At 39.1% G+C, this 18813-nt stretch overlaps 1 protein-coding gene across 1 annotated transcript in view; it reads right to left on the bottom strand.

Annotated features, from left to right (window-relative positions):
• TES (testin LIM domain protein) overlaps positions 1-18613 on the bottom strand; it is a 46630-nt gene extending 28017 nt beyond the window's left edge. Inside the window, exon 1 of the mRNA XM_029233341.1 lies at positions 18408-18613. Coding sequence (XP_029089174.1) covers positions 18408-18434 — 27 coding nt within the window. The 5' untranslated portion in view covers positions 18435-18613. The remainder of the gene's footprint in view (positions 1-18407) is intronic.
• Positions 18614-18813: the final 200 nt, after the last annotated feature.

The raw sequence follows: 18813 nt of genomic DNA, 5'->3' as shown, positions 1-18813 counted from the left end.
CTCTGCAACGGGAGAGGCCACAACAGTGAGAGGCCCACGTATCGCAAAATAAATAAATAAAATAAAATAAAATAAAAGGGCTCTGGCAGGAGTGATGGTGATAATAAGAGCAATGGCAAATATTTATTGAGCAATTATATTATCAGGCATGGTTATAAGATTTTTACACGGATCATCTCATTTTATACTCATAACAATTCTATGAAAACTATTCATTATTATCTGCATTTTCATCCAGATGAAGACTAAAGCAGAAAATTGTTAACGGGCCCAATGTCAGTTGCATTGCCGAATGCCTGTTCTTAACCTCCAGTGCCTAAACATAGGTCATGAACATGGAAAGACCCTGGGTTAGATAAATGTTTAGTAACTAATTTTTTTAAATAGAAAGAAATATAATTTTAACTTGAGATCAAAATATTATAGCCAAGAATAAAATAATCAATGAAGGGTCTTTAGTTTTCAAGACCACTTATTCAGAAGTAAGTGGGAATAAAACTCTTCATAGCAGATTCTAGGATTCATTTCCACATCCCTTCAGCTTTTCAGCACATGAAGTACAAAGCCAGAGCCCTACATGATGAATTTGTATCATAAAATCCACTGTGAGACAAATGGACTGACACCTTTTTGTTCACACATAGTAGTAAATCATCACTAACAAATCATTGTGATAGGAAAGAAAAGGAAAGTGATCTTTCAGTCTAAGTAGTTTATAATAAATTCTCTTCTGGAGGTACTGGGTCAATCTTCCTGGAACTTTAACAAATTAAATAGATAACTCCCACCCAGTCTTCCCCTACATTTCTTAGGTCAGTACCAGTATTAGGTAAGTGATACAAGGACTGTAACCAAGGCAACCTGTCTACTTCGATCTGGGATGTAATCAAATTGCAGCAGATTACCTAAGACATCCATACAACTTCAATAAGTATGGTAACGTTTTTGATGAAATTCAGAGGTAGATCCTGCTGCTTTTTTCTAGGAAACAATAATGAATTTTAGTTTTGGTAGGATACCTTGAAGCGATTCTAATTATGCTTTTTCTTAATGAGCACTGGTAGTTGTGAAGGTGGAAGTGGTAGTAAAAATACCTCAACCACCATTTGTTAAGATGTTAATACCTACCAGGCACAATACATACATCACCTTATGAAACTCTCAAGACAACCTGTGGGAAAGTGTTATCACTCCTATTTCACAAATAAAGACACTGAGACTTGGAGAGATTAAGAAATTTGTCTAAGATTGCCCAGCTATCTTGTTGGCAATATGCCAAGTGCAGAGCTGAGATTTGAATCTTGGCATTTCTAACTCTAATTCCTGAGCTCTTGACTATAAAGTCACCACTTTTTTTCTCCAAAATGAGAGTTTGAAGATAATAATTTAAATGAGTAATATGCCTCATCTGTAACTTCTGTAGAACAATAGATTTTGATCTGAAAGACTGCTTATTCGTCACCAGCCAGGAGTTCTCCTTCCTAGACAAACCTGAGACTGATTATAAGAAACCTGTGTCAGCTGCACTAACACTGAATGCCCTGAGGTGATGCCCTCACGCACACAAGAGGGCCCTCAAAAGAATGGGTCAGGAGTCAAGGAAAATATCCAGGGTCCTGATGCAAAATAGGTGTCTTCCAATGTTATAGCAAGAGAAAAAATGTTTTAAAAGAAACAACGAAATACAAATGAACATACTGAATCTCAGAGTTGAAAGATCTTTATTCAAAACATGGAGACATCACTAGTACTCAAAATTACTTACTACATTATAGAAACGAATCCATACATTTATGCAGTGTCCAGGGGTTACATAATGAGGCAAAAACTGCAATAATTCTTTTCATTTTTTTTTCAAATCACTAAATTCCTAGATTTATAATGGAAAACCTCTGTATTAATTGCAAATTACCCTAAAACTTAGGGGCTGAAAATAACAAATATTTGTCATCTCATAGCTTTCTGTGGGTCAGGCAGGTGGGAGTGCCTTACCTAGGTGGGCAGGCTCAGGGCCTCTTGCAAGGTTGCAATCAGGGGTCAGCTAGGGCTGCAGTCATCTCAAGGCTCGACTGGAAGGAGATCCACTTTTAAGCTCTCTCACATTGGCACCTGTGACATGGCAGCTGGTTTTCCCAGGGGCAAGTGATCTCACAGAGAGTGAGAGTACCCAAGACAGAAGCTGCAGTCTTTAACCTTGAAAGGGGTATACCATCACATCTGCCATGTTATATTCCTTGGCAGCAACTGACCAGGCCCAGCCCACACTCAAGGGAAGGGGAATGTACAGGAGTATGAATTCTAGGAGGTGGGGATCAATGGGGGCCACCTTAGAGACTGTCTACCACGGCCTCTATTCTGTTTTGATTTTAAATACTAAGCGATTTGTGATGACAGACTTTACAAAGGGAGAGGATATAGGGTGTGCTTATCTACAACCCCTGACTTTATTTTTTTCCATTTCAAATATTTAAATGTGTCTGCACCCCAACTGGCATAGTAAAACAAAACTTTGCTCATTCCTTTATAAATGCTCTTATTCACCTCAATTTAACTGTTCACTCAGTCAAGATCAGGGAACAGTCTTCCAGAAGACAGGGTAGAATATGATTTTTAGTCTCTAAGTCTTATTCTCTAACCATCTCAATGTATATACATACACACTTGTGTGCACACATACTTGTGTTTTAGAACACAGCCACAAACCAGAATACAAAATATCAGGTTTGACTAGCAAGAAATTTCTAGAAATATATTTAAGAGAAAAATTTCACAATTTTTATATGTCATAGTCCTCCTTAATGAATAGAGAATAAAACTGGAAAAAGACTGATATAAACCTTATTCTATTACATAACTCTTCTGGTGATGGAAAGTAAAGGAAAAAATATATAGCACTTCTTTGTGATATCAGAATGTAAATTACTTGATTCAAATTAGGTAGTATTTATAGTCACCAGTTCATAACCAACTTCTCAGTACTGTATACTTTTTCGAAACCTAATGTATCCTCACCGTATTATTAGGGACAAAATAATTTAGATTTTTTTTAAGAGACTGCACTTATTTTAGGTAGCAACTTATAAAAAGAAATGTATTGTGTCTGTTCAGTTTATGCTGGCTCCTTATAAACGTTTTTCAAACTGACTACTATCAAATTATTTTTAAACTCTTACCTAAAGGCAGTCACTTGAGATGTTCACCAATAGAATACCTCTTCTGCGAATTCTACTCAAAAAGGGCCTCCTCCTAACTCTGTTACTTTGAGAAAGACAATGCAGGCTATAAAAATGTCACAGGCTACAACTGCTGATGAAATGGCTTCTTAATTAGGATAGGCTGAACTCTGGCTCAGTGGAAAGACTCCGTAATGCATTTGCTTTTATACACAGGTCTCAGAGACTCCCAATTATTAGCTATAAAAGGGATTTTAAAAACTTGATTCCAAAAGCCATCTGTAGGAGTCTCTTAAAAGAATTTAGATCATGACAAACAGTTCTAATTTGGTCTTGTCACTACTTCCACAGCTGGCTCTAAAGAGTGGATTCCACAGATAGTGCTGTGTATTGAGAAGCCTTTAATAAGACTGCATATCCCAAAACTTGAATATTACCATCATTGTTTACCAGGCCTAAGGGCTACAGTATTATTTCTTTAGGAGTAACCTGTTATAGGAGTGGGGTGAGGATAACTATACAATTAAGTGATTATTGCCACTAATTGCCTATCTAATCAGAGCACACGCAGGAAAAGAGGACAGTACAGGCATGTTTTCAGAGCCAGAATGAAGGGAAAGGCCTGTGGCACTGGCTGAGAGAGCTGTTAGAGAAGGATGCCCAGGGAATCATGAGCATCCAAAGGAACCTGGAGAGAAAAGCCCAATGGAGAGAAGGCTTTCACAGAAAATTGGGGGTAAAAGGCACAAAAAGACAATCTTCTCATTTTCCACTTTTGCCCAGGATTGGCATTCAGGTGTATTTAGAGCAAAAACAAAGTCTTATAGCACAGATAGGGGTCTTGTAAACTGGGAAAGGAAGGGAGAGATACAGAAACCCTACTGCCAGATGCCTTATGCTTATTTACTTATTGTTCAGCCTTTTCACACCATCCCTTACTCTGGAAAAAATGAATTATGTTTATATGATGTGTTGTGTAAACATAAGTGCCTTAACTAATTTTTGATCCATCTTCTGATTTTTGATCTATTAGAGAAATGGTTTAGATTCACATGCTTTTTGTTCTATATTTAAACTATAGCCCAAGGACTTTGTCACTACAAAAGGTACACAGACATCATCTTAGATTTGTCTAGGGTTCAGGGGAAATAGACAACTTTCAAAATCAAAATTAGATTTGACTAGGTTAGAAAGGGGGCCCATTCTCAAGTAACCAATGATGTCAGGGAAGCTACAGTGTCCTGATTCTTTACTCTTTCTTATGTACAGAGGGCTATGAGGGTAATTCAGAGTGAGAAAAGCCTTCTCTAAGACCTTTTCCATAGCTTTCACTGTGGGAGGCTGAGAAGACTTACATCCTAGCAATAGAGGGGGTATAAGTTACGATCTGTTGCCTAACAAACCACCCTTAAACATCGTGGCTTAAAATAACAATCATTTATTCTGTAGTTTCCGGTCATGATATTCTGCTCATGCTTCTGCAGTTTAACACCTTGGACTGGGTTCAGCTGGATAGTCCTTCTGGTCTGAGCTGGGCTCACTACATCTGTAGTCACCTTTCAGGTGAGCTAGGGACAGCTAATATAGGGGAACCTCAGCTGAGATGTTTCATCTTTTCTATGTCATCTTTCATCCTCCAGTGGGCTGGACTAGGCTAGTTCACATGATAGTAGCAGGGTTCCAATAAAGTAGTTAGAAGCAAACAGGCCCTCGTGAGGGCCAAGCCTGCAGCACACACAACATCAGTTCTACCACTGTCTACCAGCAGCCCAGATTCAAAGGGTAGGAAAATAGACTCCATTTCTTAATGGGAGGTGCTGCAAAGAATTGTAGCCATTTTTGCAATTTACCCCAAAAACTCTGAGGAAGATTCTATTCAGGAAAACATACCTATTTCCTATACTGGACCAAAGTACCTGGTAATGTTAAATCAAGTGCCCCTGCTAGGGAACCTAATTAATATAGCTTTGAAATCTTTCCCATAATGACTAGCACATGGCATGTACTCAAACAAGTACTAGAAACACTTATAAATTTTTATCATAAAAAATTAAAATCAAAATAATTTGCAAATTATAAAAAGGAAAAAATGAAATCTAGTAATTTAATAAATTCCAGTTATTGAATTTTAAATATTTCTTTGTGTCCAACAAAGCATCAAGTATCAATAATTTTCTGAAAGCGTGTTGTCATAAAATTCTTGATGATAGATTCAGGTACCTGTTAAATGGTTTGACGATCTATGCAGGATTTTCTTCCCTCTAAATTGGATTTCTTGATAATGATTATGATACATCTATTTATTGTATGTGCAGGCATCATACTTTGTGCTTTAAAATGTTCATGTCAATTATTCTTATACCCCTATGAGATAGATGGCTGCAATACATTTTCAGATAAAGATCCTGAGGATTAGAGGGTTAAATAATTTTGCCAAATTCACATAGCCAGTAAGTGCCAAGGCTAAGACTGAACCCAGAATTCTAAGGCTGATAACCTTCCTGCAATTCTGGTTCTCCAAACATTTACTTATTGATACTAAGGTCTAGATAACTAAACAAAACCGATCAGAGAACATTAATAATAACACTGATCAAGTACTCTCTATATGTCAGGCACTGTTCTAAGTGTTTACAAGCATTACTTTATTTAATCTCACAATAACCCAATAAGGAGGTATTATCTATGTTTTACCGATAAGTCCCCTAAAGCCAAGGAGGCTAAGAAACTTGTCCGAATTTCTAGGGGAGTGTCAAACTGGGATTCAAACCTATGAAAGTTCTGTTCTTCTCCCTCTAAACTCCCTGTGTTCCAGAGGAGTGGGCAACAGTGGTCCACTGGATGATTCCATCCTCTGGCTTAATTTCATCTGGTCCATGAGAAAAGTGCCAACAAATAACATCTCAATTGTTTTTACCTGTGACATCTTAAAAGAAATACGGATATTAAGCCACTCAAATCTGTCTTGCCTCCCTCTACCATTAATTTCTGCCTATTTCTCTTGGGATACTTTTCTATTCTGCTACCACTGGCAGAGTCTAACACATGGCATCATTTGAATATCTGTAGAATCTATTTCCAATTTGTTGTAGTATTTCAAAGGTCAGATTTTTTAACTCCTCTTAAAAACCTTTGGCAACTTGACATTTTCCAATGAAATGAGTTCTACATTTCTTCATATGGAGATCATATGACCTAGCTGGGATGAATTTGGAGAAGTCTGTTAGTCTCAAAACTAACAGAAGAGTGACTAAATGAAAAAAAGAACCCTCTAAAAATCAAGTAAAGGATACCCCAAGGTCAACTTTCCTTTATAGTTTTTCAGAAGGGTCAAAGACTACCCTGCTTTGAAATACCAGCTGTCTATGAAACTGTGCAGAATATCTTCTCAGAAGGGACTCCTGATACATGAGAGAACTTCAGAAAAGTATACTTACACCCCCAAATTAAAAAAAAAAAAATCCCACTATAGAATATGTGATAGGCTGAAGTAATGATCCCAATTCTTCATTCCCAGGTAGTTATTAAACATCCACACCCTTGCCTCATAGACATTAAACTGGACTTTTCCTCCCCTTGAGTTTGAACTTGGACATGTGACTGCTGTGACACAAGCAGAGGCTTAAAATGTGCTCCTGCAGTTGGACATGCCCGCTATTGCTCCAAACTTTTGCTTAAGATATCCAATGATCTAAGGAAGATGAAAGATACGGGGAGCCAACGTAGTCCCAACCCACAGCTTGGAACCAAGCCCAGACTATATCAGCTAGACTCCAGTGAAATTTCCTCCTCTACCTCAAGAGATGACAAAGTGTATTAAATAAGAATCAAGATTAGGATAAAGATATAGATCCTCAGCAGTAGGTTAGGTTCCTGTACAAGCTCAGTGGCACACTTCCTAAATTCAAACCTGAAATCTAGGTAAGTCACAAATCACTACAGATCATGTACCTTGGCTTTGTTTTAGAAGCCTCAACACTGAAAATGTTACGGTGTGAATACCAAGGGTTTACCGACTTTTTGCAGCCTTGTTTCTTTGGTTCATTTATTTATTCTTCCTGGAATTCCTTCTTTGCCTGCTGAAACCTTATTTATCCTACAGAAGTTAGTTTGAATGTTGTTTCCTCCATAATGTTGTTCCCAATCTACCCAATTAAATTACTTCTGCTTCTGAAACTTCATAATACAGTAGCCACCCCATATCCACATTTTTGCTTTCTATGGTTTCAGTTATACACGGTCAACCACGATACAAAAATATTAAATGGAGGGCTTCCCTGGTGGCGTAGTGGTTGGGGGTCCGCCTGCCGGTGTGGGGGGCACAGGTTCGTGCCCCGGTCCAGGAGGATCCCACGTGCCGTGGAGCGGCTGGGCCCGTGGGCCGTGGCCGCTGGGCCTGCGTGTCCGGAGCCTGTGCTCCACAGCGGGAGAGACAGCGGCAGTGAGAGGCCCGCGTACCGCAAAAAAAAAAAAAAAAAAAAAAAAAATATATATATATATATAAAATGGAAAATTTCAGAAATAAACAATTCCTAAGTTTTAAATTGCATTCTGAGTAGCGTGATGAAATCTCCAGCCTTTGCTCGGTCCTGCCTTGGATACGAATCATCCCTTTGTCCAGTTTATCCAGCTAGGTAGTCACTTAGTAGCCAACTTGGTTATCAGACTGACTGTTGCAGTACATTGCAGTGCTTGTGTTCAAGTAACCCTTATTTTTACTTAAACACATTATTGACTGGAGACGTATTAATTCGTCTTTTGTTACCGGAACGTTATTGACCGAAGACGTATCAATACGTTTTTAGACAGTGGTACAATTAACATAACATGAGAAGTTGTTAGAGCTTAAAATTGATCAAGGGTTCATTATACAACTTATGATTGTCGTTATCATTCACATTTTGCTCCGTTAGGTTTTTGTTCCAATCTTGTGTATATTATAAACGTAAAACTTTCAAAAATGATGCATTGCGAAATGTTGAGTGAAGAAGAATTTTTCGGTGAATTTTATGCAGATACTTTCTCTGACTGTCTGAGCGACATATATACTAGTGTCTCAGAAAATGATAGTTCTTCAGAATATAGTTCTGATTCAGATGATGTGAATATTAGACCAACAAAAAGACAAAAAAACCTTAGTGATCTATTCTGATACGGAATGTGAAAATGAAACGCACAGTGCTAGAGAATGCTCCTTTGCTTCTACAGAAGAGTGGATTGAAGACAGCATTTCGTGAAAACTGGAAGAATTTACAGGTGTGTCACGTGTAACTATAGACTGTAATAACCTGCAAAGTGTTAGTGAAATAACAGAATTAATTTTTGGCCAGCCAAAATAAAAATCGCTGGCCAAGCGCAGAAGCAGCGATGATAGCAATTCGGATCTGCCAAACAGGAGCCTTAAAGTGCTTCCTTTAGGTGGAAAGGTGAAAGTTCTCCACTTAACAAACAAACAAACAAACAAAAATTGTATGCTGATGCTGCTAAGATCTATGGTAAGAAGGAATCTTCTATCCATGGAATTGTGAAGAAGGAAAAAGAAATTCATGTGTTGCTGTCGCACCTCAAACTGCAGAAGTTATGGCCACACAGTGCAAGCTAATTGCTTATTTAAGATGGAAAAGACATTAAATTTGTGGGCGGGACACACAAACAGAAAACATGTTCCAGTTGGTAGTAACATGTGGCACCAGAAAGCAATAGAGCCCACATGAAGACTTCAGCAAGGGATCCCCTAAAATGTGTTAACAGCATTTACTGCAAGTAAGGGATGGTTATAAAGATTCAGGAATAGGTTTGGACAGAAAAATATAAAAATTACTGGAGAGGCTGCATCTGCCAATAAAGAAGCCACTGCTGAATTTGTGGCAGAGTTGAAGAAGTTAATTAAGGAGAGAGGCCACATCCACAAAACTTTTATTACTACAGCATATTGCTATAATTTTTCTATTTTATTATTATTGTTGTTCATCTCTTACTGTTGCCTAATTTATAAATTAAACTTTATCAAAGGTATGTATGTATAGGAAAAAGCAGTATATATAGGGTTTGGTACTATCTGGGGTTTCAGGAATCCACTGCGGGTCTTGGAACATATTCCCCGCAGATAAGCGGGGGGATACTGTAGTTGTCTATTCCTATTATTGCACTGCTACAAAGTGTGGCAGTCTGCAAACTGTTGGTTACCAGTCTGTGATCAGACATAGAAAGAAACTAAGAGAAAGCAATTAGGAATTGTTAAGCAATTTGACAGTAGCTTTATGTCTGATATACTTATTTTTTTAAAAATTGGCCTCGTATTTGTCTTTTTTTCCTTTTAGTAATTCATTTTTTGTTTGTTTTAAAAGTATCGGCCCATGACAGATTCAGAGTTTTGAAAAAATGGTTCTTCAACATAGATATTTTGAGCAACACTGTATTACAGCATACAGCACTTATTTCATTCTATCTAGCACGGTAGTTAACGTACATGTCTTGCCCACTAGCTAGCTTGCCTACCTTCCTTCTTTTATCCACCAAAGCTGACATCACAGTATTTTGGGGGATACAAGCTCCACAGGTAATATTGATAGAAAAGGAGTTGAGATTCTGTAGTCTTACATTTAAACTAAACTTTTAATATTCTCTATGAAAAACAGAGGGTGACTTTGTTTTGTTTAACCCCCGATTATTTTTATTGTAGGCCAGTACCCCATGAAGGAAATATATTCTTTACCTTTACTTTGTGACTCATTCTATCAAGATTTCTATGATGTTACACTTACAGAAATAAAAATCCACCTAACATTTGCCTAATCATTTTGCAATGAAACATGATATCACTTCATCTTCAAACAAAGCACAGGCAAGTTCATGGTGGCGGCAGACTTATTAATGGACTCAGCACCAAGGCATTGGTGCTAGGCTTTCAGCCTCTTTTTTGCTAGGCTCACTGTTCAGATAAGAACCTTTATAACCAAGAGACAACCTGAAACCCCTTTTTAAAATCTGTATGGTGGTCAGAATGTCACTGTAATAAACACAGGCTGAATCATTTGTGATTTGAGGATGATCCAGCCCCATTCAGAGATTAATTATATTTATATACTGGGAGCCTGGCTGTCATTTGGCAGATAAGCTCTCAGCAATGCTCAATGCCTGGCTTCTCCTACAGTTCCCCGCCTCAAGCCATGCTCAAACCCAAGCAGTCCTGCTTTCTTGGCAGACTAGCCAAGGATAAGAGAAATTGGCAATCCTGAGCTATGCTCTTCTCCTTTGTTGAATATGACCGAAATAAAAGTAATGGTACCTAGAATCAACCAGTTTTTATAGCTAAACACTCATTGTGATAGAAACATGAAACACTTTCATAGCACTGTTCCCAAATTACACCAAGTAAGTTTCTTTTCGTTCTTTCCTCTATCACCTTCTGTTCTTTCTTAATGTTCTTGTCACTGGCAATGAACAGTGATTAAAGTGGTTGAGAAGAAAGAAAGAAAAGTAATTAAAAAGTCATTTTAGGGTCACAGCATGAACTTTCATTAGAAAATTACAGTCAGGCATATTATTATCTAATTTCCTATTATTCAAGTAGGGAGTTAGGTAGATCAGGTACTTAGAAAAATAAGCGAAACCAAATATGACTTGAGCTCTTTTGTAGGAGAATCAAAGATTGGAGCTAGACAGCTGAAAAGCATAACCTCTAAATTTAATCCTCTAATAACAGTGCTTAAGGCAAGTTTTAATACATGGATTTTACTCAAAGACTAGGGGTGAATTTATCAATTATCAAACTATTTTTCCTTAAGATCTTGAAAATTTATGAGGTTTCAAAACCCATTTTGAATTTGGTTAGTCTTTTCTCTATTTTCCTCTCCTTGAAAAAGTTGATTTCATAATTCATAATTTATATAATGCTCCCTGAACATCACCACTTTGTAAAAAGCAAAATAATTTCCTAAATGTACTATATATTAATGATCTAATAAACAGATTTTTAAAAGTCATTCTTTCAGGTACCATGACAGTAGTTACCAAACAAAAATTAGTAATGACTGTAAACAGTAAACGCAATACAGGAATGACTCTTGTAGGGCATTTGTAATCAGGCAAAAGACAGTTTGTGTATTTTATAGGTGTAAGATTGTAAATATTTTAGCTTTATTTAATTATGAGCTTTTTCATATTCTAATACATAAAAGCTACCTTCTCATCTCTTTTTCATTTGCCATTACTTAAGATAAATAATAACCCCTAATTACAAAGTTTGCAAAACTGGGAACCAATACCAAGAATCACCACTAAATTAGGATATTCTGGGACTTCCCTGGTGGCGCAGTGGTTAAGAATCTGCCTGCCAATGCAGGGGACATGGGTTCGAGCCTTGGTCCAGGAAGATCCCACATGCCACAGCCTGTGCGCCACAACTACTGAGCCTGTGCTCTAGAGACCACACACCACAACTACTGAAGCCAGCACACCTCGAGCCCATGCTCAGCAACAAGAGAAGCCACCACAATGAGAAGCCCACACACCACAACGAAGAGTAGCCCCTGCTCGCTGCATCTAGAGAAAGCCCGCATGCACCAATGAAGACCCAACACAGCCAAAAGTAAAAAAGTAAATTTATTAAAAAAAAAAAAAAAAAAAGGACATTCTGTGTTGGAAATCTAATGTACTCCTGACCTGTAAAGAGTTCACTAAGGGGTATAATCCCATTTGTGCTTACTTTCTATCATTTATTTTGTCATTTACTTTCATTTACTTTTTTTTGCTCTATCATTCCTCTCAACAGTGTAAGTTCTATAATACAAGGTACCTTGCCTTTTTGTTCACACTATACCCCCAGAGTTTAGAACAGTGCTTTGCACATAAACTACTCACATAGTTTTTAAATGACTCATCTTATTTGGGGAGAGATAACTTTTAAAGACAATAAAAGCTCCATTATTTTTCATTTTCCTGTAATTAAGTACCAAGGAAAGTGATACATCATGCCTAGGCTTATTTGACTCATGCTAACAGAGCAGTTTATATGCCTTTGAAGCTTTATACTACAGATTTAAATTAATTAAACTTAATGTCTTCAAATCCCCACAAATATTTAAAAGGCAAACTAATTAAGTAAAAACAAGTTGAAAAAACAGCTAAGATCTACGAAAAAAAATTATTTCATTTTTCTCATGGACTTCACAGGAGTATATACATGCCATTTCATTAAAATCACATATATTTATATATTCTTGGCTTGTATGATTTTTAAGCACTGTGGAACACTATTATACTTGGTAAACTATAATGTTTTCCATAGTCAAAAAGAGTAACAGCGTTTTAAGAAATCTTAGAAATCACTTGGTTCCCCTATTGATTTTTTTTTTTTGCGGTACGCGGGCCTCTCACTGTTGTGGCCTCTCCCGTTGCGGAGCACAGGCTCCAGACGCGCAGGCTCCAGACGCGCAGGCTCAGTGGCCATGGCTCACGGGCCCAGCCGCTTCGCGGCATGTGGGGTCTTCCCGGACCGGGGCATGAACCTGTGCCCCCTGCATCGGCAGGCGGACTCTCAACCACTGCTCCACCAGGGAAGCCCCCCTATTGATTTTTATAGATATGAAAACTGAAATCCAAACTAGCCAAGATCACAAAAACTAGAGTGGACCCAGATCTACTAACTCTCAGCCCAGAGTGAATTTAATGATATCATACTGATAAACAGGAGTGAGAAAGCTGATATAGTACAGAAGATCCTTCTGTATACTACTACAGCTCTTTACCTATACTGGCACTTACTGACCTTTTCTAATTTCTGAACACATTGTAGTGATCTGGTTTGTAAAAAACATATTCAAATTAGCATGGGGCAAACTACTTCTGGTTCTCAGAAAAAGAACATAGGAAGTAGTACTCTTTTACCAATTTATCATTCTCTTTCTACTAAATAGGCCTCTCAGAGTAACCCTGATGGTCCATGATGTTAATTTCGTGCTCACAATGCTGGTATCATCCTAGAGCTCAGTGAGAGCCTCACAAAATAGTTCAACATTTTGGTGTTTCCTACTGCTTCTCGGTAGCTCTTTAATGAACAGTTCTCTTCCTAGCATTGAACTTATTTTTTTGTTTTTAACTGCTCTATTCTAAGCTGCCTGGTCTGCATTCCAGTGGCACTTTGAGCACTTTGCTGCTAGGAGAAAGAGAGGTTTAGCCTACCATGCTATGTGTAAGGCTTTCTATCAAGTCTGGGCTTCAGCAGGTAGAACAGATTCTTGAACAGGCCAACCATGAGTGCCTCTATACAATTCCAGATGTCATTGGTTGAAATCCCAAAGCAGAGAGCCAAAAGCAGGGTCGCTATTGTTCAGAACCATATTAAGTAGCTAGGAGGCAGCATTATCATTGCTCCCAACAAAAGCTGGGAAGTTGGAAGAATCCAGAAGATACGGTCCAGAATATTATTGGAGCTTATGGAATTTCTTTGACGGTAAAAGTCTCGCAGAAGTTCCTTTTCGTGATATTTTTACTTATTTAGACTTTGTTTCCGTGCAAAGAAGGTCAAAGGCAACTTACACTAAAGGGCATACATATAACCATGGATAAAGTGTAAATAAAATGTAGAAAACCAGTAGGGTGGTAATTTTATTGGAATAGAAACCATTTCTTCCAATATAATTCCTTTAAACAAGCCAATAAAAAATGTTGAACAGACCTCAGGTTATTTCTCTTTTTATATTAGGGTACTTCATTCAAACATACATGTAGTGATCAAGGCAAAGGATATCAGAGGACTCAGGCTAGGTGGCATGATGGGAGTTGCATGGATTCTGAAAACTATGGTTCAAGATCACAGTTAGGTTCTGCCAGTTTCAGATTAATGTATCTAAGCCTTAGTTTCTTTATCCTTAAAGTGAGGCTAAGATCTACTTCATAAATTGCTTTGAACAGCAAGCAAAATAACTATACAAGTATAAATAGGATATGAATTTCACTCTCAAGAAGCTTGCAATCTAGGTAAGAAGACTATAATCTAGAGGGAGAAAGTGATGAATGTCCTAAGAGTTATGATGACATACTTTGGGAATACAGAAGAAAGAGATTTGCCATCCAGATAGGAACAAGAAGAAAGATCACCTGGAGGGTGATGTGTGGTATGGGTAGGGTAAGGAGTGTGTCTTTAAAGATGAGTAGTATTTAGTATTGAAGGTGAGCAAGCAAAGTCAAGGAGAGAGATGATGGTACACAGCTAACAGCCAGCAGAGACATAAATCACTAATTCTACTTCATAGGATAAAGTTAAGGAACAAAATCAATAGATAACCTACTACAGTTCTATTCAAACCAATATTCAGACCAAGTTAGAGAAAGTGACTTTTCATATCCAATTAATGTAATGACTGATACTATGGGTTGGAAGAGATAAAAGCCCCACTGAGGACCACTTTATTCTATACTTGTTCTGAGAGAGTAACTGCCTCTAAGGTAAAGCCCTGGAAGTACGCTGCCCTCCCATTACCCCAAGCCTTGCCAAAGATTCTCGCAGAAAGAATGGCTTCAAGCAGAGAATTCAACTGTAGATTTCTGCCTCCAGGTCACCATTTACTTGCCTTTTCCATTCAATCAGGGGCCACCTTAGAGAAAAGGCTCATTCTAATTTCTAATGGAAACAATCTTTGTGGTTCAGTACTCTTTCCAAGCGCAATCACTTGGTTTCATTTTGTTTTTTTGGCAAATGACAGCTTTCAAAACATGTTTGGATGCTGAGAAAGGGGGTTTTTAGTGACTTGTAATCTTTAAAGTACATCTCATCTTTTTAAAATTAAATTAAAGAAACAAAGAGTCCTAAGAAAAAAATATGCAAGACATCAGGAAGGATCAAAAGATGGAGGTTAGAATGGAGACAAACAATGAATAAGGTGTAAAATTTAAAGCTCTGCAGCAATTCCAGGCAGCATAAGGGAAATTACTAGAGTTCTCTTTCTCTCTGGTATGTTTTTAAAGGGAAAAAAAGTGATTCTCATGGAAGAGTAACACAGAAAGGAAAGAAGAAAACATCTGGCTGTGGGCCATGATTTACCAGTCACCACCAAAATGAGACTCTCTTTCTGCTTCTCAAAGTCCATTGCTTTTTCCAAGCAAACATAGGGTCTACTTACACGAAGTCAATTATAATGAAGAGATCTAGACAAATAACTCAGACGACAGGGCCAATACGTAAAAGTCAAATTCTACTCTAAAATATTATTGAAACAAAAACTCTGTATAACCAAACTAGCTCTCACATCCTAGCAACAGCTCACTTACCTCAAACAAAACAAAATATAGTAAAATCTAATTATAAAAATTCCTTGCCTTTGTGACTGTGTGTTTTAACTGGTAATGAATCCAAATTTATGCCAATGATATGGACACCCAAGTTCTCATTTTATAAACAAAGAATCTTATAATAGTATCATCCACCTAGGTGGTTGTGAAATAAAGACAACCCTTTTTAATTCTTTTTACACAAAATGTTAATGGGAAAGGAAAGTAACATTTATCAACTGCCTGGAGAAAATTTCTTATGAAAACAACAGTACAAGGGTTTTAGAAGGAAAAAATGCCATGTATCTTAAACTAGAAGTCAAATTTAGTTTTACTTAAATGGTTGTGTCTTTGTTCCAACTTCCAACCATGCTTTTTAAAAGGTACGTTCAAACTATTAGTTTTCTTGTATACCCAAGTCAAAAAGAAGGGAGACCTGAAAACTATCTAGCTACCAAAATAGGGTAAGAAGGCTCTGATCATAGATCAGAGATGATCTTGTAATGTTTCCTTCTTCTGGTGTCTTAGAAAGCAATTTCTAAAGGGAATGCAAGTTTCTTTTTGAGATTATGAAATGTGTTCCTGGGACCTCTAAATTCTTTGTGCTGGGAAACATTTTGTTGAATTCACAGAACATTAAGTCTGTCAAGGGTCCTGCACAGACACAGAGGGTATGGTTGGCAGTCAAATTGGACACCTTTGGGATCTTTTAGTACTTTCCAATTTACTAGTTAAGGACTCTGTCCTGAGAATCACCAGTGATGACAAAGTAGTGAAACAAGGATTTGTTACAGTCATGGTATTGTCTGTAAAAGCTTTAAATTTATGGAATCCTTTTTCTTGAGGGTGGGGGAAGGGGAGAAGGAGGATTAGAGAGAAGGATAAGATTCTTGGTTGAAAAGATAACCTTTTAAAGTAAAGGGGAGATGGAGGAGAAAAATTACACCATATATCAAGAGCATTACTTATTATAATCCACATTCTAAAACTAAGTAAATTGTTTATAAATAATGTCTGGATTTTTCCCTTCCTAGCACATGTAATTCTTAACTCTGTACTTTCTCCCTCAGAATTACTTGTTCTTTGTCTCAAATAATTTCAAAATCACTTTTGGATGCTGATTTTTTTTTTTCTTATAAGTAGATGTTATTTTTCAGAGCAGTTTTAGGTTCTCAGCAAAATTTAGCAGAAGGGACAGCATTCCCATATATCTCCCTACTCCCTTTCGAAGCTTCCTCCAGTGTCAATATCCCACATCCGAGTGGTACATTTGTTACAAATGATGAACCTACACTGGCACATCATCATCCCCCAACGTCCATAGTTTATTTTAGGGTCCACTCTTGGTGTTGTTCATTCTATGGGTTTTGAAAAATATATAATGACATGTAACCACCATTATAGTAGCATACAGAATAGTTTCACTGCCCTAAAAAAATCCTCTGTGCTTCACGCATTCATTCCTCCCCTCCCAAAGGATGTTGACATTTAAAAAGTAATTTTTGAAGCAATATATGTTTAAGCATAGACAAGACCTCCCAAATTTTTGACAAGTACTAAATTACTCATTCTTTCCCACTTGAAAAACAAAATAAGAAGTGTTCATCAACAGAAGACTAATTAGCGGCAAACAAAATGCTTTCCTAGTAGCAAGCAAAATTAACAAAAAATTTTAGTGTCATCTAAAAGCAAAGAAAATAAGAAACCAAACTGGAAGATAACAGAATGCAATCAGGACTGTCAGAATTTACACTATGTTTTCCCATCCTTTGGATTCCGTTTTGAGTGCCGGTTCTAGCCATAAGGGGCAAACTTTTTTTCCCACCGCAGGTTTTCATTTTTCAACAGCCTCCTGACCTACTATTTTGCACTTGCATACATTTTCAAAAATCCAGTTCTGGGCATGAAACAGAATTAATGCTCAGGTCAGGAACTTTGTCTTTAGAAGATGAAATAATGGCAATGTTGGCAACCCACAGTGGGCAAGAGAAGAAAATTAGGTTCTATTTTTTCCCCTTTTTCTCTCTGCAAAACTTCCTTCCTTATTTGATAAGGAGCAGCTAGCTTAAATTTACCGCAAAGTAAATATGAGCAATTCCCTGGAATGAGACCTTTCACACCGAACGTTACACTGGAATGTGACATCAGCATTCCTTTTCAGACACAGTGTGGTCCCCCACCCTTTCTCCCAAGAAACGTAAGGCTCCCCAAATCAGGGAGCGGCTCAGGTAGGGCCGTGGGTACTGACGCCCGGGGGGCAGCCAGGCAGGAAACGTCTCCTGGAGCTAAACCACTGGTGACAATCGTCCTTTGGGGATGGCTGCCAAACAGGGAGAGCATTTTCTTTGGAAGAGGGAGGCAGTGCTTTGGAAGTCAAGTAATGAATGACCAAAGAAAAAATAAAAAACATCAACACCTTTCACGTTATCACCAGCCGCGGGTGCGAAGGAAGCGCATTCAATCAACGCTCACTCTAGAGAGCCTCGGACAGCCGAGCTGGGAGGGGAGGAGGTCTGAGCTGTCAAAGTCACATCAGTGACCCCAAACCACAAAGGCTTAATAAAGTTGAACTTCCTGAGGCAGGAAGAAGTAGTGTCACAGCCTCGCCTTAACACGCCCTAACCTCATCCTTTTCTTTTAGGGAGGCACAGGCGCAGCTGAAACATCTTAAGGAAAGTTTCGAACACTTCCAACCGTTGGACGTGGTTAGACGGGGAGAAATGTCCCGTGCCACCCTCGCGCGCGCGCGCGCTCACGACTCTCCGTCGCTCCCAGGTTTCAGGAGTTTGCGAGGCCGCCGGGGATCCCCTCTATCGGGAGGGTCGGGTACCTGGGCTCCGGGTTCCGGAGACCCAGAGCTGGCTCGGGCCCAGTGGCCCGTGCACCCCACCCGCCGCTGGCAGCCAGAGGGCGGCGCCCCGCGCAGGTGAAGCGGCCGCTGCTCCGCTGCCCGCGCCGCCCTACCTTCTTTACTTTGGCCTCCAAGTCCATATCTGTGTGTCAGAGGGGTTCCTCCTGCTGTCCGGTATCTAACACCCAGGCTCGCCTGGCCTCCGGCACCGCTGCAGGTACTAGGGGAGAACTGCTGGGTCTCCTGCGCCGCTGCCGCAGCCGCTCGCCCGGCGCCGTCAAACTTCCGCCGCCCAGTCCGCTACAGACGGCCTGAGGCGGGGACCGGGAACAAAGAGGCCCAGGCAGCCAATGGCAGCCTGGCCCCGCCGGGCAGCCGCCAATCACCGAGCGCCGCACGCACCTTCGCGGCCGGAGCGCGGCGAAGGCAAGGTGAGGGGCGGGGCCCCGTCCGGGGCGGCGCCCTGCAGAGCGCATTTCAGTATCCCTGACCTGGTGTCTGAGGCTGCCCTGGCCTTCA

This window comes from Monodon monoceros, unplaced genomic scaffold (assembly GCF_005190385.1).
Source record: "Monodon monoceros isolate NGI ecotype Baffin Bay Population unplaced genomic scaffold, NGI_Narwhal_1 Super_Scaffold_2, whole genome shotgun sequence".
Classification (NCBI taxonomy): Eukaryota; Metazoa; Chordata; class Mammalia; order Artiodactyla; family Monodontidae; genus Monodon; species Monodon monoceros.
The sequence above is the reverse complement of the archived record's forward strand: the minus strand, read 5'-3'. Positions and strand labels throughout refer to the sequence as shown.